At 43.0% G+C, this 24188-nt stretch overlaps 1 protein-coding gene across 2 annotated transcripts; it reads left to right on the top strand.

Annotated features, from left to right (window-relative positions):
- The first annotated feature begins 13677 nt into the window (after positions 1-13677).
- ncln (nicalin) lies at positions 13678-23325 on the top strand. 2 transcript variants are annotated; one of them, XM_053430022.1, is made up of 15 exons: positions 13678-13992; positions 14628-14818; positions 15311-15455; positions 15614-15708; positions 17519-17599; positions 17818-17921; positions 18350-18438; positions 18677-18816; positions 19215-19393; positions 19747-19834; positions 19954-19992; positions 21005-21165; positions 21339-21392; positions 21687-21765; positions 22464-23325. In XM_053430022.1, the coding sequence occupies exons 1-15, from the start codon at positions 13818-13820 to the stop codon at positions 22524-22526; spliced, it is 1683 nt and encodes a 560-aa protein (XP_053285997.1). In that variant the 5' UTR covers positions 13678-13817; the 3' UTR covers positions 22527-23325. The 2 variants fall into 2 exon arrangements, with proteins under 2 accessions (XP_053285997.1, XP_053285996.1); XM_053430021.1 differs by having other exon boundaries at positions 21002-21165.
- Positions 23326-24188: the final 863 nt, after the last annotated feature.

The raw sequence follows: 24188 nt of genomic DNA, 5'->3' as shown, positions 1-24188 counted from the left end.
CTAGGTCAGACATATTTTAAAGTAATCTTTCAAGACTTTGATTGGCACAAGTCAAGTTGTATTGACCTCCACTGTACTGGAGCAGAAACCTCAGAGATGGATTTCTCAAAAGCTAACATATAATAACCTGACTGTAAGAAACCACTACCCACTCTGAAAAATGCACGACGTTAATTAACACTTCTGAGAGCGAAGCTTCGCGAGACGAAAACGGAACGTGGCATGACAACATTAATCATGGATCACGAGGTGATGCCGTCTCAGCACAAAAGAAGCTATCTTTCAAGTCAGTAATGGGTGCTCATTACTCAACTGAAGTTGCTGATGAATGCCTGTAATTCTCACAGTTTCCCTCTGGAGTTATTTGTTTATTTAAACTAGTCTAAGGCATTTGGAGTTTCCAGCAGACTGAGCCAGACTGAAGCTAAGAAGCAGCGTGACCGACTGGGATCAAACCCTAATTTTCAGTGACTAATACCAAACTTTCACGAAAAGGTTTCGCTGCATTCAATGAGTTTTAGTGTATTTCACATTTTTATGTTCGAGCTTATACACAATGTCACACACTATGTACACACTTTCTATGATGTGGCCTTGTTTACAGAAAGAAAATACTTTGACTTTGACATTGTCCAAAGCTTTGACATTTTCTTGATTCCAGACTGGCATCAACTTCATATGTTGGAGGGGTCGCCCTTTTTAAAAGTGTGGTGGGAAAACTCTGGATATGTCGAGTCTTATATCTTGTTAAACTAGGTCTCAATTCAAATTCTTTTCTAATGTGTTTTGCTGATTTATAGATAGATTTGACAGCAGAGTGATGATTATGGGAGAAAGACACGCAACAAAGGTATCTGGCTCCACAGCCCAATATCCAGTTATTAAAGCTGCATGCAATGTTAAAAAAATAAAATAGCCTGGAAATAGCTTGAGTACCATATGAGCTGTTAAAAGCTGAAAATCACAACTGTGACGGGGACACCCCGAGGCCACAACTCCTTCAGCAAGCCGTTCAGATCCTGAAGTGCTGACAGATAAATAAGATAAAGCAAAAAATGTATTCATCAGCAGTGTTGTTTTGTTTATCCACTTTTAAAGCAGCTAAGATCAAGTCCCCTCTATATATACCAGCCACTAGGCACTCAGTAGAGTGCCTACCTTCACCAACTCCCCTTATAAAACCACACTTAAATTCACAACATCTGGATTTGTCTTTGCCTGATTTTTTTCATCAAGATCCATAAATTATTCTCGGAGAAATCAACGGAAAAGTTGGAAAACGCCCTGTATCGCAATGTTAGAGAAAGACAGAAAACATTTCCTGGATCCGCCCCCTGATCCAGATCCACAACCCAATTGAACGGGTCCCTCCCTGAGCCGTTCCACATCCTTCCACCAAGCTTCACAAATCTGTCCAGTAGTTTTTTGTATAATCCTGCTAAGACGGGAGGTAATTGTGCAGGAGGTCAAATCTCACATCATATTCTGCAAGTCTACCAGTGTTTTTTTTTTTTTTAACCATTCATGGCTGAACGGTTGTTTTTGTTAAAAGACCTATGGCGCTTGCAGAGTAAGATTCATGCACTTGATTGGGTAAATAGTTTTAGTGCATGTAGCTCCTGTCCTAACCGTCGTCATGTTTAGATTTTGAGGCGCACACTGCCGGAGCGGAAAGATCGAGAGGTGAGGCCGATGACAGACTGAAGGAGACAGACAGCCTGGCTGCCTCTCTTTGACTTTTCCAGGGTGGGCTGAAGACAGTGCCAGAGGGGATGCCATGCATGGTGCGATGCCAGGAAAAGAATCCTACGCATTACTGGGGGAGTCAGCACACACAGACACACATTTGTGCTCACGGACACGCAATATACACTTGTTATATACAAGCAATTCACTAATTCGGGGCATGGAACCGAAATTAGTGAGCACACACAAACTGACAATACCACAGACACACATGCACACAGGGATTTCCATGGACACCCAGATGCAAACTAAACTCTTAAACAAACACGCACAGACACACACATACATAACCTATGCAAATGAGCTCCAGTGGCTCCATCGCATGTGGCAGATACCCAGTTCTCCTGCCCACATCCTGTTTCCAGTCCGAACCAGTGCTCGCCTCTTCAGGCGCAGGGTAGCAGCATGGCCGTCGATGAAAAATGACACTGATGATTTTTAGACTATGCATCATTTCTGTTTTACTCTCTAAATATAAATACACATTAAGTACACCCAATTCTTTGTTATGTCCTGTTTCTCTGTTTCTCTGAATCTATTAGCATGAGATCATTTTCACATTTTTTTCCTACCCAGCAGACGTTAGAGTGTGTGATTCATGTTGGTTTGCTCAAGGGCACTTCAGGCACGGTAAAGGTTTGCTGACACAGGACTCAGATCATGTGGCTGGGATCTGTTTCTGCTGCTGAAGAATCACAGTTTTTACCGTCCTGCACTTTTTCTTTGCATCAATAACGCCGGTGACCGTCGGAGCACCCTCTCTGCAGCTGCCCTCGATTGTTTGCCAGATATAATGAAAAAAGTAACTCAAGCACAAGCTAGAAACACACACACACACACACACGGGCGTGGTGGTGTTGACTCATGAGTGAAAATAGACACATGTGTTCCCTAAAGCTCGGGCGCTTTTTGCTGTAAGCCGTTAAAGAGAGGGATTGTGGGTGATACATGCTGCCTGGAGGGCTCTACATGAAAGTTCTCACTCTTTTCTTTCCCATGCTTCTCCAGCATGTAGAGTCGTACGCAGCTCGGCTCATAACTGCCACATGCACGTTGGTTTTCATTATGCTCCCTCCTCCACTCTGTGTAAATGCGATGGATTACAAGCATTTCGTATATTTTATGAGACCATTTTCTGTGTCATTCAACCAACAACAGACATTTCGATTTGTCAAAGCAGGAGTAGAACAGGTGAAAATAGTGATATGAACATTTCTCATTGAGCCAAACTGTGAGATAGTGAGCATAATGCAGGGTCCTGGGTATTATGGATAATATTAATCAGACCTGTGCTCCTCCTGCTATGAGACGGGACAAATTAAAAAATGGGGAGGCAAGAATTTACTGCTAATGAGTTCACATAGAAGGAAAGACACTGTGAAGGGATGCAGATTGGAGAGAATCCTGAAGGTTTTATCCAGTACAGTAGATCTTACCACAACTACTAATTAGAAGTGGAGCAGAAGGTAAGATGAAGGAGTCGCAGAGATTGGAAAGAAGAACTATGGAAGTAAGTCAAAAGAAGAATGAAAGGATGAGGAGCGCTAGAGGGAGAAGCTGTAAAATACACGCACGCACACACACACACACACACACACACGCACACACACACACACACACACACGTCAGCTTTATTGCTCATCCCAGCGAGGGGTTCAGGGGGGAAAATCCCCGGGGACTAAGTGAACTCTTAGCTCCTCTGCCGCCACATCTGGACGACACACCACTGCCCGGCATCAAAGGGAAGGATGGTCAGACAGGTGGGAATACGACTGAGACACACACATACTGTGTATACATACATACATACATTTTGAAAAGCGGCAAACTGATTAGACTGCAGGGAACCAAGGAGACTTTCACACTGATCGATTAACATTTCCTGAACTTTGCATAAAAAGTTTGGTGATGAATGATATCCAGGAGAGACCACATTTCCTCCCAGTTATGAATAAAACAAAATTGATTGTCTCATGTATTAATGGACTTAACCGTTCCCTGCAATTTATATCTGAAGAAAACAGAAGCTCCTCAGCTGAAAAGTTAGTTGTATCAGATAACCCAGTAAATTCAGTCCCTTTAAAATATGACTGTCTGATTCATTTCTGTCGCCATGGATTCACGTTGCACCTCTCTGCCTGTGGGAGGACTTTAACAGATATATACGCTGTAACCACTGCCCATTTTCAGTTTTTTACCGATGTATCACCTCCACACATGGACACTGCTCAGTGAGCATAAATCACTGCCTTACAGGGCGCTCTCTGAAGCACATGTTGGACTGAGCAGCCAGTGGGGCACTCCGAGCCGAGGCTGGAGCCTTCACCCAGCTTAACGCCAGCCACTGGTGATGGATGACCTGTGAGGGATGATGAATCGCCTGCTGTCAGGTCCTCAACGCACTCTCATCTGGGATTCAGCCATAAGAAGAGGGGAGCGTCCCCGTTGGCCTGTGTTGTACTTCAAAATACATCTCATATCTTCTGAGGAGGGACGATGATTTCAGTGATTTCTGCTCTTACAGTGTTTGTATTATGTCCTGTTGTCATGATGAAGTGATGTGTATATTGTGTGATTGTCATTGGTGAAGATACTGATTCGAGAGTCTATTAAAGACACAATTTGTGGTCATCAAATGCCTTTAACTAAGACTAAACTTCTTCTCTCTCAAAATCAGACTTCATCCATCCATCCATTGTCTACACCGCTTACCCTGTAACGGTTGCAAGGGAGCTGGAGCCGATGCCAGCTGACATTGGGCGACAGGCGGGGTACAAACCCTGACAGGTGTCCAGCGTATCCCAGGGTTAGGGTTAACAGTCACAATAACCATCCCCCAATCTGCATGTCTTTGGACTGAGGGAGGAGGCCAGAGAACCTGGAGAACATGCAAACTCCACACAGAAGAACCGCAGCTGAACCAGGAACCTTCTTGCTGTGAGGCGACAGCACTGACCACTGCCCCACTGGGAATCTGACTTCAATTTAAACGTAAAAAAAAAAAAAAGGTAGGTGAAAATAACTTAGCCACTCTACATCATAAGGGTATAAATGTGGAGTGAGTTAGGCTTACTGTACTAAAGACAGCATTCCTGGATCTATTTTAATATTCCCTGTTTTAAATCATCCTCAGTATAATGTAATATATTGTTTTTGTGGTATTTATGAAGGATACACACCAAAGCTCAACTGGCGCCAGGCTCCTTTGAACCAGCTGGTTTCCACTCTAATTCCAATTGTGCACATGAAACGGCACATGCAGACTTCAATCGATGGCTTTGTGTGGCTTGTAGACAAAACAACACAGTAACAAACGCATCATGATAAACACAGGTCTTTACGTAGCTTGAAGTGGCTCAATCCAAACAGCACAGGGGAAAGTCTCCTACAACATTTAGAAAAACTTTAAAAAAAAGAAGAGGAAAAAATCTCTACAACCTGTTGCTATTTTTAACTATCATCTGAAAGAGATGCAACCCATGATGCAACTCCATATCTGCCATCTGTACTACATTAACCAGTGTGCGGTGTTACATATAAACTAAGTCATCACTCTTCGTCCACAGTTGATGCAGACCCTGTTCAGACGCCACACTGTGCAGTGGTTCTAACTTCACACTCTTTGCTTTCCACACTCATTTCATCACATTTTCTTCATTTCCTGCCTGCAGCAAGCAGATGGAGCTGAGTTTCTGGCTGTAAGGCCTGAGTGTTATCAGTGCTGAGTGAGAGCACGGCTTCCTGGTAGCTTCAAAGCCGGCAGATGTTTTGAGCTCCTTCAAACCAAAGAGCTTTCATGAGCGCAGTTTCTCACTGAGGTGGTCAGCCGGCTTTATGACAACCAGCAGCACAGATGTTTTGTGTTGAGCAGGGCGATATCGATAAGCTGCGGGCCAGAACTGGTATATCCACAGAGACCAATACAGAAGAGTGGGTCATGTGGCAGGACGACAGTCTCGTTTCACACAGAACTCAGCTCAGGTGCAAATAGAAGAAGAAGAAGACGGAGACATGCGCCTCTCTCTCCTGTGTGTCCGAGCTCTGATTACTTCCTGAGGGTTCACCAGAATTTCAATCATTTAGCCCCTCCTCCTTTCCCCCTCTCTTGTACATCTGGCAAATGCCAGCCAATATTTATATTCATAACAAACAAAGACGGCACACAGAAGAGAGAGATATAGAATAACTCAGGCCGCGTGGCTCAGGAGATGCCACGCTGCAGCAGCCACGCTGGGATGGGCCGGCAGCAGATATTGGACTTCCCTCATAAGCCTCCTCCGGCTGGCTTGATCGAGGACAACAAAGCCCTCAACAGCCCATTCAACCCACTGCATCGCCCTTACAGCAGCACGTCCAATTACAAACCAGATGTGGCCAAAGCCGTGGGATCAGGCCTTCCTGATTGGACCAGATCAATGTCTCACATTTGATTCAGGTCTACATGAGAGTTGCTCTGCTTGCGTCATCCGGTTGTTTGTGTTGTCCAGCTGTGATCTCTTGTCGATCGAAGACATGTTTAATGAATAGTCTAATGTTTTGGTAAACATGCTGATTTAGTTGCTCTGTCAGGCAAAGCTAATATAAAGCTATGCTAGCTGTTTTCCTCTCTTACCACTCTTTACGGTATGAAAGCTAAGCTAACTGGCTTCTGGCTGCAAATCATAATCTGGATAGAAAGATTTGAAGACTACTCAAACTACTCCTAAGCAAAATGATAAGAATCACACTGCATGTATGTCAGAAGTTTGCGCTGTAAAATATGTATTTTACTAAATAAATACTCCAAATGTATATGTATATGATCAATATATTGTATAATTTTTTTATAGTCCTGCAAGTCCCAGAATGCCATTCCAAAAATGCAGCGCTTGGTTTTACGATCAACTGGAGTCCGCAATTAGAACAGTAAGTGAGAAAGCAGTGTAAAGAGTTTTTCTTTCAACAGACGGTAGAAGATTGATGCCGGTACAATTTGTCTGTTTGCAAGAAGAATCCTCAGACCACTGTTGGAATAATACACGATCAGACATTGAGCTGTCGGTACAACATGTGACACTAAACCCCGTCTTCCTGTTTCTCTCTCCCCTGCTGAACGACCTAAACCCGGCTGGCAATCAGTCAGCAATCAGGCCAATCAGGCCAATCAGGGCGGCAAACAAGCAAAACAAACAGCAGGAGGCTGAGCGATGGTCACAAGGTGCTCCTGTGGGCCCGACCTGACCTCCGGACGAGACAGCCTCATGACTAATTGGTGTTTAAGCTCGATCACAGCCTGCACACTTCCTACTCCTGTGAGCCTGCTAAATGGCTCTATTCTCTCTTTCAGCCCCCGATTCTCTCTCTACCCCCTCGCTTTCTCGCTCTCTCACTCTCTTTCTCTCTCTCTTTCTCTGTCTCCCTCCTGGGTCTCTAGCGCCCCCCCTTCGGTCTGTCTGTCTGGGCCAGAGGGAGGCACCGTGGGAGTTTAATTGCCTCGTATTTCCATGAAGCCAAGTTCATTACATTAACAGCTCCGGCCCACGCTGCATACTTCTAACCTGCTGCAATTTGTTTTTGTATTTATTAGGCTGGCAGAGACGCCGCTTCCCGCTCAGCGGGGTGGGGGGGGTGCTGTGTGAGGGAGAAGGTCAGCAGGCACAGGCGTCCATTGTGATGCCCAAGCCTTGGCAGATAGAAACATGACTGGGAAGTCGAGGCGGAGTGGAACGGCCTGCTCGTACTGGGAGAAATCAGGGACGCTCTAGTGGAAATGTACAGGTATGACGTGGTGAAGGGACGATTAGTGGGGAGGTGTTGACTTCATAGTGTCAACTATGAAAAAGATTTCAGGAAAACCTTAGAACAAATTGTACACAATATACCAAGATAAACAAATCAATATATCCTGTTAACTAGGATTAGTTATGCTTTATCCTAGACAGTATAAAACAGCACAAGTTGACTTAAAGATCAAATATGGAAGAATTCTTCATTAACATATCTAGACATTTGTCATTTATTTAGTTTACTTGTGTATTTTCATAATCGATCAATTCTTCAACAATGTTCAAACCCAAAGAAATGTTAAGATAGATAGACAGACAGACAGACAGACAGACAGACAGATAGACAGACAGACAGACAGATAGATAGATAGATAGATAGATAGATAGATAGATAGACAGACAGACAGACAGACAGACAGACAGACAGATAGACAGACAGATAGATAGATAGATAGATAGATAGATAGATAGATAGATAGACAAAAATGGACTGACAGGAAAGTATTGGCTAAGATCTGTTCCAGTCATTACATTCCCAGCACGATGCAGAAAGTGGTTGCCACATTCATACACAAGCACATACCCATGTCTCCATTCATGAATTTCTCTCAAGCCCCGCCCACAATGTACAGTACACATAGTACACACAGTCGGCCATAACACACACCCTCTCTCCATTTCACAAGGCAGGACTTCCCAGTTTGCCACACACAGTGCAGTGACATGCATATATGGAATTGGAGAAGTGCAGAGATTTTAGTTGTTGAAGAATTCTGTGTTGCAAAAGTGCGAATACACCGCAAATCCCGCGGCGTAATAACTCAGAGACAGTGTGTACCCTTTACTCTTGTGCAACCCACTGTGATGATGCCGTACGAAAAACCACCAACTAATCTAAGACAGCAACACCAAACAGATGTGCTCCCGGAAAGAGGAGAGGAATAGAGTCAGGAGGATTGAGAAGAGGGAGAGAAAAGGATAGAGAGAGTAGAAAAACAAGTTAACAGCAGAAGCAAGACAATAGAGAGAGCAGGAGGAGAAGCGAGGGATCGTCTGAATCCAGTGGTCAGCATGAGTGAGCGTCTCTGAAAGTGGATATGAGGGCGGATGAGCCACGCCAACCTCCGCTGACCGCATTAACAAATCCTAATGGAACGTCTGGCTCCAAGAGGCCTCGTCATCCATTATCTGACTGTTGCCCCTCGCAACCAAATAGGTTCCTGGTCTCAGTGGCTGCCGTTCAGCTGTCACACACCATGTTCTCCCTTCTTCTCTGTTATTTCCACCGGCCGTAATTAAACAGATTGGTAAATCAATTGGCGGATTACGTAAAGAAGCCGGGGTTGGGATATTGCCTCCACTGGCCCTGTGGCCACAAATCACTGTAAATCAGCAGGAGAGGAAAGGAAGAGAATGGTCATATTTTGTATTGAGGGCCACAGCCGCTCTATCATTACCGTGTTGAGAGAGCAAGTGCAGTTCAAACACTCACAAATAATACTTTATATCATACAACTTCTTTTATTCAATGAATAGCAACTGTCCACTAAAACACAAAGATATTACAGCTTCTACCTTTGTCAATGTGTTGATTAGGTATCTCTTACTGATGCTTATATTGACTATCAATCAACATCATTTTTAAGTTTGTCCATTCTGGGCTGCCGTACATAAGGTAGAGACCTGTATCCGATGAGGACACAGTCTAAAGTCTCATTCTAAGAAAAACACAACACCTCCTAGTTGATTATAAACTGATAAAAACATGTTTAAGATTATTTTTCTCAAATATCCTTTGATACATCAGAATTAATAATCCAATGATGTATACAAATATCACAATAACAGGGGCCAGTCTGGCTCTATAATTGGTGCTCTTTACTAATTAGTAAAATACTTTAATTTAAATAAAATGTTGAATACAGGGGTTTCACCTGCAGTTCAGGATTATTGAAGTTTTTTTTTTCCAGGATGATGGCACCCAACAAAACCTTAAAAGATTTTTAAAAGTTGTTACTGTTGTTGCTTGGGCAATTTTATCAAAATACAACAACCAAAGAAAGTAAGTGAGTACGCTTTTTTTTTTACCTCCACAAGGGAGGTTATGTTCAGTTTGTTGTTTGTGTGGATGTTAGCAGGTTTACGCAAAAACTTCTGGTTGGATTACCATTAAATTCAATTTGTTGCAGATCTTGTTAAAAGTCCAAATGTGTGAATTTAAATGTGGTTTCATTAGGGGACTATTGGGCCTTGAGGTATGTGCTCTACTGAGTGTCACTCCAGTTCTATATAATATAGTATTTCCACCTTCAGGGCTGTGATCAGGCAAACATCCATGTGAACAAAACACAGGTTATAAACCGACAGAACTCCACCTACTGGATATGATATGATACATACTTACATAAATACATTTTCTATACATGCGGACAAAACACACAGCATTGGCCATAAGGGTCATGTCATTATTTTAACATTCACATAAAATATAACAAAAAATATACATATATAGCTTGTCTTTGGTTTACTTGGATGTTTGCATGATGAAGACTCAACATAATGAAGTCAGGATCCAACAACCTTTAATCAAGTGATGGTTATATATCGTTTACAAGCTCAATACAGTAGATTAAGTGTCAGGTTAAAAACATTCAGATCCTCTGACCACTCTGTCCTTATTGGCAGATCCATCCATTAAGCAGGATCTTGCTGTTTTCTAAGCCTCTGCTCATTATCCAGAGGATTATAGTGTTTTAAGGAGTGAATGACTCAGAAGACCTGCTCCATAGATCTGAACCACCATTGTGTGGGGACAGTGGTGTTAGTGTGGAGGGCTCGGTCCAAAGAGCAACTCCCTCTGACAGTACATCTTTGCTATTCTGTGATTCTGACCCTGTCGCTGGGCGGTTGAAGCACTTTAGTGTGGCCGGTGTTTGAGCAACCTGCCAGCATGGTGAGAAAATGACAGCACCCTCTAAGAATTGGAAGGGGCGATAAACCGAGGAGGAGGGTGGGGGGGAGCTGCTTACATAGGCAAGCTACACAGAAGTTGCTTACTTTACTACGAAGCTGATCTCTCGATTAATGAGAGTGCTACTTACCCACAAACACAGTGACTGCACCTTTTGTGTGGTCGTACAGAGAGAGCGAGTGTTTTCCTGTGGCCGGGGGTCGCGACCAAAGGCTGGTCTGACTCAGGACATTCCCAGGAGCACTGGAAAGAAATGAGGACACTGAACAGCGTGTGCATTGTATGTGTGCGTGTGTGTGTGTGTAGTGTGTATGTGTGTACTCGTTTTTGTTACGTCTTTAGGACTTTATCCAGTATAAACATTGACCTTGTCAGGACCTTATGGGGACCGAAGCCGAACCTAATATTTGAGGTCCTGGTTAAGGTCTGGAGTAAGATGTGAATTGTGGTCAGGTTAAGGTTAGAGTTAGATGTGGTCCCGGTCAAGGATAAGGTTTTGGTTAGGCTGTCCAAAATATATGGGAGGCAATGCAGTTCTAATAAGGTCCTTGTGGGGACAAAAATCAAGTATTAGTATAACATAAAGCATTAAACTTTAAGTTGAAGACATGTGTTAAGGGTTAGGCTAAGTAGTAACTGGTTAAGGCTAGAGTAAGTCTCTAGGAAATCAATGTAAGACAAATTCATGGAGACACTGTGTGTGTGTCACGTTCTTATAAGGATGTTTTTTGATGAACATGAGGGAACACGTGAGTTTTTTCGTGAGCCACTGTGTTGATCCTGTGATGACAGGATGTTGTGAATTTTGAGGAATAAGATTCATGTGACATGACTCACGCACCTCGGGAACAAGGACGTTCTTTTCCTCTTGAAACAAGTGTTCTTTTCTACTTTTGTTCTTATTTTGAGCAGCGGCCATGTTTTCCTCAGACCAGACCGTGAGTCATCTGCAAACGCTAATTCCTCCGTAATGTGAACTCATTACAATGAGTCTCAACGTCCACGCTAAATTGGTTTTATGCATTGTGTGCTGCCCAAGCTCTCACCAGCCTGGGCATGGATTACTCATACAACAGGAAATAATGACGCCAAGGTCCATTAAGTAGGATGGCAGGACATCATATCAGCATTAATCTCCCACTTAGCAGAGCAGCCCCAGGAGAGAGTGACAGGGATGGAGGAGATGAGAGAGAGAGAGACCATGATTTCCTGCTCTTCCCAGATGGACTCTGACTTATTATTTGTATTAATATCATTTGCATTTCATTTTTTACTGGACACCTGTTTGAGCAGATATATGTGAAACAAGCTGATTCCAGGCGAAAGTAGCGTTTTCATATCCCCTCACCTATTTGTCTAAAACCAATAAATGTGCACATTAATGGATGGATAGAAGAAGAAGAGCCTTTTGGATCCCTTTGTAATCCTATTACCTTTCCCTTAAAGTGATTGAGTGAAATGATTTAATTTGATTGGATGTGTTATCTACATGCCCAAAAGTGCAAGATGAGTCAGCAAGAATATGTTAGAACAAGAGGGGATTTTATTTATATTTATTTGCCAACTCCAAATGTTCTTTTGACACTTAATTGACATATGCTGAGATACAGCAGGACACATACGGCCTAAGGAAACAGATGGAAAATTGTCTAAAATACAAAATTTGGTACAAAGCACCCCCTCTCTTTTTAGAGATCGAATCTCCTTGTTCAAGGTCCCTGCCAGAACAATTTAATAACATAAAATGCATTTTATATTTCTCTGTGTCTTGCAGAGACAAAACTCTGACTTGTGCCTCAATTGTAAATATCCCCAAAATATATTGATTATGTGATTTTATATGTGAAAAAGATGCAGAATTTATTAGATGCATTTTGATTTATATGAGCAGAACATCAATTTTAAGTGTAACTAACCAAAATCTGATGCTAATAATAACTAAACTTGAACGAGGACATCCAGAGGGGGACAGAGAGACAGCTCACCTTCAAAGTAAAAGTTCAGGAGGCTGGAGGTTTGATTTAATTAATGAGTAATGAGTGACCCTTACTCCTTGTGCTAGTTGATGGGAACAATATGTCATTTATTTGATCCCCGAATATAAACTAGAAGGTTTTGCACGAATTTTCAGAATTATATTAAATGAAATGTGTCCCACACTGTGATTAATGTAAGGCGTCAGAAGCCAAGGTTGGAAACTACTGGGTTATTCTCTAACAATAGGTTATTAAAGCATGTTAAATCATCCAGTATCTAAAATCCAAAAATATAAAAGTATCTTTTAAGTAAGGTTGTCAAATATATGTAGTAAAGTAGATAATACAATTTTTTTCTATGAAATGTGTATCAAAAGCAGCATAGAATGACACAGACACACACACACACACAATAATTTGTCAATTTTCTTGATGTGCTTAGTTTCTCACAGGAATGAGCTGGCGATGCGGCCAACGGGGTAGAATGGTCGATCCAGAAGGTTGGGGGTTCAATCCCCACTCATCCCCATCTGCATGCCTAAGTGTCCTTGGCAAGATACTGAACCCCTAATAATGGCAGGACTTCAACCACCTATTTATTGCACAATATCTTACACTATGTAAATTCAAATAAAAAATATACATACAAGATCGGTCAATGTGAACGCGTTGCAGGGGTCTCGGGGGGCACCGTTTAGCCATTTTGCCACGCCCCTTGAAAATCCCTACAGAAAAGTGACATTTTCACCACTTTCTAATTTTCTGTAAATTTTGGTAAGAATTTGAGCATGTTAAAGCCCTCAAAAAGCCATTTAATTTGCCTGGAAAATAATATTAATAATCATTACAATTTCAATAGGGCCTCACTGTCTGTCAGAGCCTGTCAGTGCTCGGGCCCTGAAAGTTATTGGTTTTATTGTTTTGTTTACTTTATATTTAGAGATAATCTAATTTCATTTTATTGAAGTCCATAGTCTCCAAGATGTGGTGTACTGCGACATCTAGTGGCAATAACTACTCCATGCCTCTACATTTGTAGCTGTCCTTCAAGATCCCTGAAGGACCGTTGATTATTCAGCTGGGAAATATTTAATTATCAGATTCATGTTTTAAGTTAACACTTTATTTAAAACATAATTAAAACTTAAATGAAGTGTTCTATGAAACTAGTGACACTGTTGATTTTGTTGAGGTCTCAGTCCAGAGATAGAGGTGCTCCCGTTATTCGCCTGATCACAATCCCGTAGCAGAGGCTCCGGTAGGTTAGCTTGAGCTCGTCCCCGGTTGTCGCTGTGTGAAAGCGGTGACAGCAGAAAACAGAGTTCCACCCCGGCCTGTGCACTCAACAGAATCGCCAACATGTTCGAGGAGGCGAGTGAGGTGTTCGACAACATGTTCAAGTCGTCGTTTCCCCTCACCTTCATCGTGTTTATCCCCGCGGTGCTCATCCTGGTGTCACCGCTCCCGGCCGAGGCGGCACATGAGTTCACGGTGTACCGCATGCAGCAGTACGACCTGCAGGGACAGCCTTACGGTGAGTCGGGCGCTTCTCCGGTTCGTCACCCGGGAATGAATGTCCGCGTCACGGCGGCGACTCGGTCCGTGTCCCCACGGCTCTGTGCAGCCTCCATGAATGACAGCACGCAGGAGTCGCTACTGCTAACTAGCTGCTAATGCTAAAGCTTAGCATCAATCGCCATATCAGGATCGTGACCTGGAATTGAAATGTTTGTGCAAATGCTAAAGTGTGCGTCCCCTCTTTAAAACCGTGGCTGCACGTGTGGATTAACCATTAGCTTGGCGACATTGAAAAATCCAAGTTACACAGGGTAGAGTCATAATATAGGTCAACGAATATGAACCCTCCTCTTCCGCTAAGGGTTGATTGTGATGGCAGGATATGATTCTTAATCACATCTTAAATTCAAATACTGTTTGTAAGTGTGAGAGAAGGTGAAGGTGAAGTTTCCTCTTTTTCTCCAGTGTTTGTGATGATAATCATTAGAAGCTGCCAAACCTCACAAATGGATCACCTATTCCACACATTCTCTGGTGACCTTTGTCTCAGTGTGACACGGTCTGTTGTGTTACTCCTCGCCTGGTCCTGGTGGACATGAAGACAGGAGTCCATGTATGAAGTGTGATGATTAATGGACGTGTTGTCCCCAGGTACCAGGAACGCCATCCTGAACACCGAGGCTCGTACTGTGGAGGCAGAGGTACTAAGTCGTCGCTGTGTTATCATGCGACTGGCGGACTTCTCCTACGACAAGTACCAGAAAGCCCTGCGCCAGTCGGCGGGAGCTGTGGTCATCACGCTGCCCAAGAACATGTCTGCTATGCCCCAGGACATAGTGCAGGTACTGACACACACACCATTGTCAAAAATATGACTATGAATATGGCTTTTGCCTTCGACTGATTCCCCTCAGTGGTGTTGTGAACTAACAATGTAGCCTTTCTCCTCTATCTTCAAAAGAAAGTCACGCTGGTATCGAGGGCAAACTGTGCAAAACATTTGTTGATTTGATCCACACATATTCAGCTGAGGAAGACAAGAAATCCAGATATCCCTGTTTTAGCGTGCCAGGCTTCCTCGGTACTAATATGTTTTTGTTATAAGACCAAAACGATCTCTGTCGACACAAGTATTTTAGCTCTACACCAATGTATATATGAAATATATGGATTATACGTGACCACACGCATTCACCGGGCTCCTTCTGGAAAGCAGCAGGAGCAGATGTATAAATTATATATTTTGTTCAGTGTCTTTTGACTTTAACCAATCTCTCTTTAATATGTCTCTTATGTTGTTAAACCTGATGTTCCCATCTGTTCAACCCCTGTAGCAGTTTATGGAGCTGGAGCCAGAGATGTTAGCAACTGAGACCATCGTCCCCGTGTACTTTGCCATGGAGGACGATGAGCTGCTGTCCATCTACACCCAGACCCTGACCTCGTCCTCCTCACAGGGCTCCTTGTCAGCTGCTGAAGGTGAAACTCATCCCACTCCAGACTGCACCTGCTTGTGTGATCTGTTTGTTTGTATTGTACTCACCAGACCGACTGTAACACACCATAACCCTCTCACAATGTATGAGTGGATAGCACACAGATCACTGATGAATTTCCTTTTACTCTGTTTTCTGCAGTGCTGCTGCACACGGCCACAGCAAATGGCTTCCAGATGGTCACCAGTGGAGCTCAGAGCAAAGCAGTCAATGACTGGGCCATCACCAGTTTAGAGGTGAGAGACTCGGCATACGAGTAGAAAGGCTTTTCAATGTGTCAGTCATTCCATAAACCTGTCAGTGTACTCAGGCTTTCATTATTTAGCTCATGTATGTGGGGCTCCAAAGTTTTTTCTCCAATTTATAATAGAAAATATAGTTGCACATGCAATCCTCTACAAATAGGTTTCCTCATTTGCCAGACAGTGGAGTGGTTGTTGTTCACTTTTTATTAGATAGGAGATCTGGTTTAAGTAAATTGTATTTAAAAATATGCGACTGGTGTTTGTTCAGGTGCATATGTCATCTCTCTACTAGCCCCAGGTTGTGCCTGTCCTGTATCAACATTAACAGCTTTGTATATGATTCCCCTAAGAAAAAATACCACAACGTGTTTCACAAGTCAGGAGTATTTCCTTGATCCTTTAAAACCCCTTTTCTCAAGATGAATGTTTTAGAAAAAGTGTTTAAAGTCTCTGAGATGTAATGGTAAAAGCATTAAGGCAAAAAGTTGTGTGAGGCCTCCTCCTGATGTCAATGAAAATAGTTTTAAATGGGTCATTAATAGACCTAAAACTTGTTTTGTGGCAATGTGCCGCTAATACTTCACATTTTGTGAAGCTGATTTCACGCATTAGACCAGGCTCCAAATAAGCAAACATCCACTTGTGATGTGGAGGTAGAGAGTCTCCTGGTACCCTTTGCGGTAACAGGCTTTGGGTATCTAGTGTGTGCTACCTGCTGCAGTAGCTTAGTGCCCATTGTGTGTTTTTCTCTATGTGGGTGGGCTTAAACTCCTGAACAAAAACTGCTGTGTTTACTAAAAGCCTGAGGGTTTTAAGTCATAGATGAGTTTGATCAGAGAGGCTCACTGCGGCCATTTTATTCAGTGTTTATTCAGTTTCTCTTTGTCACATAAAGATGAATTCACACACAAACTGACAGATTCTGTAGCCTGTCTTTCTCATTTATTTTGTTGTCAAGATTAAACTTCAATAAAATATTTTTTTGCAACACCTGTTGTTCAATGTGAGACCATAGACCTTTACTGTGAAAAGAGTTGAACCTACTCTGATTGAACTCAGAGTTAAAACAAAGGGAGTCTGTGATGGGCAACACTGACTTCAGTTCACCCTAATTGCTATTGTTGACACGAAGTGGAAAACAAGTGGGATATATTTAAATATAGAAAGAAACAAAACAAGTACTTGTAACTGATCAGAGCCATGAATTCTGTATCTATATTCAGAAAGAATAACATACAATAACTAACACACATTAATTTGAAGAGTTTATTTATTTACATTTTTACATTGCACATACAATACATGACAACATATGCACAAAGGAGAGGTGGGGGGGAGCGTACCTCCGGGGTTTTCGTAGTACGGGTAAAACGTAAAGTTGCGTTTTATCCCTGCTTCGTAGTACAGGCCTATGATGTCATGCTTCATCTTTCGTTTTATCCAGACTCGATAAGACTCGATTGCTTCAGTCCTTTTTTGATATCATGACAGGAAGTGAATGACATCGCTCATTGCTTTAAGTGAAACTGTTTTAGTCAGAAAGGCACAATATAAAGCAGCACAAGTGTTGGTTCAGCGGTTTCTAATTTGAGATATGTGTTAACACCAGAAGCAGAAAGTGTTTGTCACACTGCAGGGGATTAGCAGGTCTTAGGTCTGTGGTCAGGAGGTCGACTGTGACTCACTAAAGCTCTGCACAGTCACACTGCCTGACTCTTGAATACACACAGTTGCGTTTGCGTTGCTAAATTCAATGCGACACACTTTCAGTTTCTGATCTGTTCCTATGATTTTCCACCAGGGTCGTTTGGCTGGAGTGGGAGGAGAGGACCTGCCCACTATCGTGATAGTGTCCCACTACGACTCGTTTGGTGTTGCTCCAGTATGTTCACTGCTTCTTTCTTCTCTCAAATCCTCCTTCATACCTTTCAAAACATTCAGGAAAGTTAGCTGCAGAAAGATTTTGTCTGCAAATCTCTAGAGGATTTGGTTAAATTTAGCTCAAATTCATTCAATAATATTCCAGGAAATAACACAGTAATATCAGTAAATAGAGATGAGGCCGGAAAAGTAATGTGACTGTGCGTGTGTTGTTTCCAGTGGCTGTCGTACGGCGCCGACTCGAACGGCAGTGGAGTGTCCATGTTACTAGAGCTGGCTCGTCTCTTCTCGAAGCTCTACACCTACAAGAGGACACACGCTGGGTGAGAAACGACAGCGACCATCACATTCAGAACAACATATTGTTTAACACCTTCATTTAGCTGTGTGCTGCAAACTCACTTAGTGCATTTTGTATATGATGAAACCGTAGTAGTAGGAGGATCGATTTCCCAGTGTTCCGTCTTAAACCAAGTGTTATTGGTGACATTGAGTGTTTTTGAGAACCATATTGACCCTTAGCTGAGCACTGTGCTCGCTGTAAGAATCACATCTGACTGTGAAACACCGAAAGTGCTCAGTACTAATAACATTTTGATGTCTGAATGTACTTTACAGCAGCTGAATGTGGTCTTTAAAAGGAGGAATGGACTTTACTATTAAAGCCCCCTTCAAGACAGTCATCTCCTCATATCACACATCCTCCTTCATCCACTTTTGATGGACTCATTTGTGAATCCTGTTGTTTCAGGTACAACCTGCTGTTCTTTGTGTCGGGTGGAGGCAAGTTTAATTATCAGGGCACCAAACGTTGGCTGGAGGAGAATTTGGATCACACAGGTAACGTCCAGCATCTTTAACAAGAACTTATAAACAAGTATAGAACAGACTAAAATGACACCATGACTGTCATGCACTGTGCTATATGTGCCTGTTTGAAATAAGCACTTGTCTTTACTCTATATATGCTTTGATATTTCTGTGTTTTAACTGTTTGAACATGCTGGGTGGCCGTCTTCACAAATGTATATTTACTAACTCTCTCTCCTGTTGCACCTCTCCCTCTGTTTGACAACAGACTCCAGTCTGCTGCAGGACAACGTGGCCTTCGTGTTGTGTCTGGACACTCTGGGGAACGGAGACTCCATGCACCTCCATGTGTCCAAACCTCCTAAAGAGGGAACTCCACAGTATTCTCTGCTCAAAGAGCTGGAGACGGTAAGAATGATGCTGCTTGATCCACTGAAGACTGATTTCAAAGATTTCTGCCGGTGGAAATACTAGACATTTATTTCTTGCTTGATCCTAAAACAGGTCGAAATAGACCAGATTTTGGTGACAGATAAGACGCGTCCCGTTTGCGACTTCGGCACAAATGCCATCAAATATATAAACCTCAAATTATGAAAATATGTTAATGAATTTCTTTTTCTTCTGGTAAATTCAAGTTTTCATGATGGAGCATATCAGCCAACTTAAACCCTGATACCAATATGTCTGTGAACGGCTCATATCTTCTTCATATCGATCTACCTTCATTTGTAAGTCTGTAGAAAAGTCTCAGGAAACTGACGCAGCGGCTGTCGCTCTCTGTCCCCCTCTCCTCCTCCTCCCAGGTGGTGAACAGTCAGTACCCGGAGGTCAAGTTCTCCATGGTCCACAAGAAAATCAACCTGGCCGACGACATGCTGGCCTGGGAGCACGAGCGCTTCGGGATCCGCCGGCTGCCGGCCTTCACCCTGTCGCACCTGGCCTCGCACCGCCTGGCTGAGCGCTCCAGCATCATGGACTCGCGGTCAGTGTCCCCCTCCTCTCACCACGGAGCAGGAGAGCCCCCTGCTGGGTGGGTTCCTTACTGCAATTTCCATTTCCAGTTTCCATTCTAACTGTCTTACTTCGTATCGTTGATGTCACTTTCATGACAAACTGAAGTGTTTTCGGTGTCTGTTTGTTTGACTTCTCTTAATCCTCTTTACTTCTTTTACCTGGGTTTCTTTTACCCTTCAGTTGCCTGTGTGGCTCTGGGTGCTCTGGGATCAGTCTCTCCTCTGTGACTTGTTGCGCAGGCTTTGTAGTTTCTCCTCTGATGCTTTGTGGCGTTTTATCTATTTCTCTAACTGTCAGCAAACTTATGATTGTGTCTTCCAGGCCACACGTCGATGTAAATAAACTTAGCAGGAACACCAAGGTGGTAGCAGAGGCACTGGCCAGGGTCATCTACAACCTCACAGAGAAGGTATGAATGAAGGATGAGAACATGTATGGGGGGGGGGGGGGGGGGGGGGGGGGGGGAGAGACAGTAAAAGCTTTGTCTTTTTCCTGCTTGTGATGTGATATTTATGTTCTGCTGCTCAGGGGGCCCCTGGAGACCTGCAGATCTTCACCGAACAAATGGTAAGTCATTAAATTTACATTAACTGTAAGAGATGCACTGATGCAGGTAAAACCAGGTTGCAGGTTCCTGCGTCATTTAAAAGTTTAGCTGTGATGTGTTACAGGAGCAAAACTGATCACACGAACAATGGCAGAGATTGTACGTTGTGATTTGGCTCTACACAATAAAATGTAATGTAATACATTCATCTATGACAGCTGTTTACTCTGAATACAGCTGAGTTGAAAGCAGGTTCACTCTGCCTGTGTCATGCGTGTTTCCTGTATATCAATATGCATGATGTCCCTGCATGAAAGCAACACTATTCAAATTTGCAACCATATAATTGCAGCTGACTCACAGTTGCAGCTTCAGTTGTCAGAATCAGACCCAGCCAGTTAAAGAGTTATTCCCAACTGTAGATCAGTTAAAAACCAGTTTAGCTCCAATATGCAGCCAGGAACCTTTTAAAATATCATGAATTCTAACTCTGTTAATTAGTGCTTAATTTCACAGTGTAGGACTTTGCAGTCAGAGATAAACAGGCTTAATTTTTTTAAATAAATTTAAAACACTTAATAGACACTGAGCCCAACAGACTAAATCACAATGTGCGGCTGCAGAGGGCGCTGTTGCTCTACAAGAGTAACATTGTGTTGCTTTAAAATGAAACTGACATTTACTCAAATGGTGCAATAGACAAGTAGCTGTACCTGCCAATACTGGAAACTCCTGATCAAGCTCTTATGTGAGCGCAGACATAACAGATCTATACAAGGGAAAAAAACATTGGTGACCATTGGCCGCCTTTTTTTCAGGTCATAACTTTGTTTTACTGCTCCAAATATTTAGAATATTTAAAAGCAAGCAGGTCATGTTGCTTAGAAACATTGGTATTTCTAAATGTAATGATTCGCTGCATTTTTTGTTTCACTGTATAGTTTTCCATCACAGGCTGCTGGTGAATCTCTCTCTGCCTGTACCGTGTTCATATTGTGTGATATAATAATTTGGTGTGTGCCACCTCAGCAGGTTCAGGAGGAGCAGTTATCGGCGGTGGTGGACTGGCTCACGGCGCAGCCACGTGCCGCTCAGCTGCTGGACAAAGACAGCAGCGTGGTGTCCACCCTGGAGTATCACCTCGGACGTTACCTCAAGGACGTCAAGAGACACTATGTCAAAGCTGACAAAAGGTAAACACGAGGGTGGGGGTGAACAGGAAACTCTGATGCACACTGGGTTATGGGTTTAAATGTAGGTCACAGCATTAAATGTGGATCGTCCAGAAATAAAATTCATATTTGTATATTTTGATCCGTTTTCGTCTCGATGTTAAAGTGACAGTTTTGATCTTTCTCCTCCTCAGGGATCCAGAGTTTGTTTTCTATGACCAGCTCAAACAAACGATGAATGCTTACAGGTAAACTTTAGTCTGCTCCTCCTCCTCCTCCTATCCCTCCATAATCTTTTACTGCAGCTCCTACTGATTTACTGTCGCTCGGTAAAAGCGCCCCAGCTCTCGGCTATCTGGAGCATCAGGAGTCTGTCTCGTTGGGTTTCACAGAATCCTCAGATAACTACATTTTTTACATTTTAGTCCTTACTGAAAAACAGCCATCACATAACGAGAGCGATCATTACTTACTGTCTTTCTCTTTTAATGCTCACTGTCTAACGCTCCATCTCTCTGCTGCTGCTGTTCTCTCTCCCTCAGAGTGAAGCCTGCTATCTTTGACCTGCTGCTGGCTGTCTGCATCGCAGCCTACTTAGGGGTGATGTACCTAGCCATCCTGGTGAGTCGCTGTTCATGCAGGAGTCTGTAGCTCCTCTACAACACGCAACATGTTACATACATGCATGTCACCCTCGATCATTTCTGTAAAGCGTAAAAAGTGTCTTAAAAAAACTGGGAGGGAAGTTTTCTGGAAGCTGGTGAAAGGAGAACTCAGGCAGCAGCTGATGTCTTACAGAAGGTTTTAATGTAGACTTGATGCATCAAGGAGACCAGCAGGTGCAACCATATACGATCGTCAACAGAGTTACATGAGCAGCTGTCACCACCAAGTCTGAAGATGTCCCCCACAGCCTCCCAGTATATCTCCCTCTACTTGCATCACCCATTCTAAGAGCACATCCATGAATGGCTAGAATTGCTGTCACTCTCTGTTACATGTTGGTGTTCCCACCCTATTGGATAGTTAAGCCTAAAGCATGCATAACTAACTATACTCGTGGGGGGGGGGGGGGGGGGGGGTTCTCCTGGTGGAAGATTCTGTAGTGCGTTACCCCCCCCTTCATCAGTCAGTTGTGTTGTATGAATTCACTATGACTGAAAGACCAATACAGCAAGTTGTGTGAACTGCTCAGTGATCCGAGAACTTTGTAAGTCATGTAGTCTAAACTTCAAACCAATCAACACTTCTTAATGTGCTGATGTCTTCTCTGGAAACGTGACCTGATCAGCGTCTCTTGTCTTGTCGTCTCTCAACAGAATTTCGGAGTCCTCTACAGCGTCGTCCGCAGAATCACTCAACCCAAGGCGAAGGTCCACTAATCCAACACACACCCGCCTCGTCCCTGTCCCTGACCCCCCCCCCCCTGTCTGATCCATGAAACTCAAGCCAGTAAGAACACAGGCGCTGGGCCGAGCTGCCGTTCTCGCAGCGGTTTTCCAACCAGCAGAATCACTTCCCACGTCCTTAATCCTGATCCACAAACTATGATGTCAGATCCTGTCCTGCTGCCAACTTAATCCCTTTTCTGTTTTAAGGACCAGAATAATCAGGAATCATTCTTCTCTCCGCAGATGTCTCGTCTTTCTTTTCTGATAACACCAAGCGTCGGAAATATTCCACTATTTGACTCTTTTTGTTCGATTTAAATTCACGTGTTCACACCTCAGAGGTGTAAGATGCCATGAAGTGAGATTTTGTGACGCTACCACACGAGGTCAAGTTGCATGTTTACTCAGCGACTGGAGGTCAAATGTGAGAGTTTAGCCCAGAATTGATTTTGTTCAGAGACGTGTTGATCAACCACTTTTTTTAAGGACAAGACAATTCTCCTAATTACTAATTCCTGTCGAGGCCGCCCGTCTCCCCGTGTTTTTTACATCGATTGATTGATCTCTTGCTTCCACATCTCTTCATAGTCAGTAAGGACATGAGGATCAAGTCACTAAGAATGTAGATATAGGTCTGCGAGTGCTGCAATGAGCAGATGAGAAAATGACTCTGAAAATACAAGTTTACGGAGAAGACGAGTTGTCTATAACTAAAATGTGAAGTAGGATTTATTTAATCTTGATGGTAGTGAGTAAATTCAAATTAAAACAAAGCTGAATGGGAAAGAAATCATTTTCAAATAATTGTGTGTATGAAACTTCCCTTTTCTCCCCGTTTAATATATAGAAATGTAATAACAGATTCTTCTTTGCTTCTCCTTTTTTCCAGGTTTATTTCTCTGTTGCTGTGTGATTTCATGGTTTTCATGTTCGATGCCTTTTTTCTTACTTTTTTTTTTTATCCTGATTTGATAAGAAAAAAGAAAAAAAGTTATGCTGAAGCTCTCTCATCTGAACTGTCACGTTCCAAAAGGTCAAACGCAACTGTCTCTGTTTCTTGTCTAATCGGAGCCGGTGGGAGTCGACGAGATTAAACTTCTCCCTTTACTCCTTTTCTATCAGTAGAAATCCTGTCTTGCGCTGACTGAAGCAAAAACAAACTGACTCAATCAGAAGGTTTTTTAAAGCTGTGATAAGATGGTGGTTGAGCCAGAGCTGCAGTATTTATACATCCGTGTCTTAAAAGTGTTGGATTCAATGACCTTAAACACATCCAGATAATAAGTTGTCACTTCAACGGTATCTTTGTATCTGTTTCCCTGATCTTTCTGCCCGCCTCTTGCCTTGTGTGTTATGGGTTATTTTTCCACCGTTTTGTATTTTGACATGTGTTACTGCATGACCTGTACACCCCCCCCCCCCCCCCCCCCCCCCTCTTCCCGGCAACAGAGAGTGACTGTGTATTCACCAACATGAGGGAAATACTGTGTGGTACATGTGAGTTTTTAATTTATTGAAGCAGTCTTCATGTGTGCACTGAGATGAACTCTGCTCTGAGCTCGTGTTTCACCTCGTCCACGATTCTTGATCCGTGCGATGGAAACGATATCAGTTGTGATTTCAAATAAACGATGAGAAAGAAAAAGTCATGAG

Source organism: Pleuronectes platessa, chromosome 9, assembly GCF_947347685.1.
Source record: "Pleuronectes platessa chromosome 9, fPlePla1.1, whole genome shotgun sequence".
Taxonomy (NCBI): domain Eukaryota; kingdom Metazoa; phylum Chordata; class Actinopteri; order Pleuronectiformes; family Pleuronectidae; genus Pleuronectes; species Pleuronectes platessa.
The sequence above is the reverse complement of the archived record's forward strand: the minus strand, read 5'-3'. Positions and strand labels throughout refer to the sequence as shown.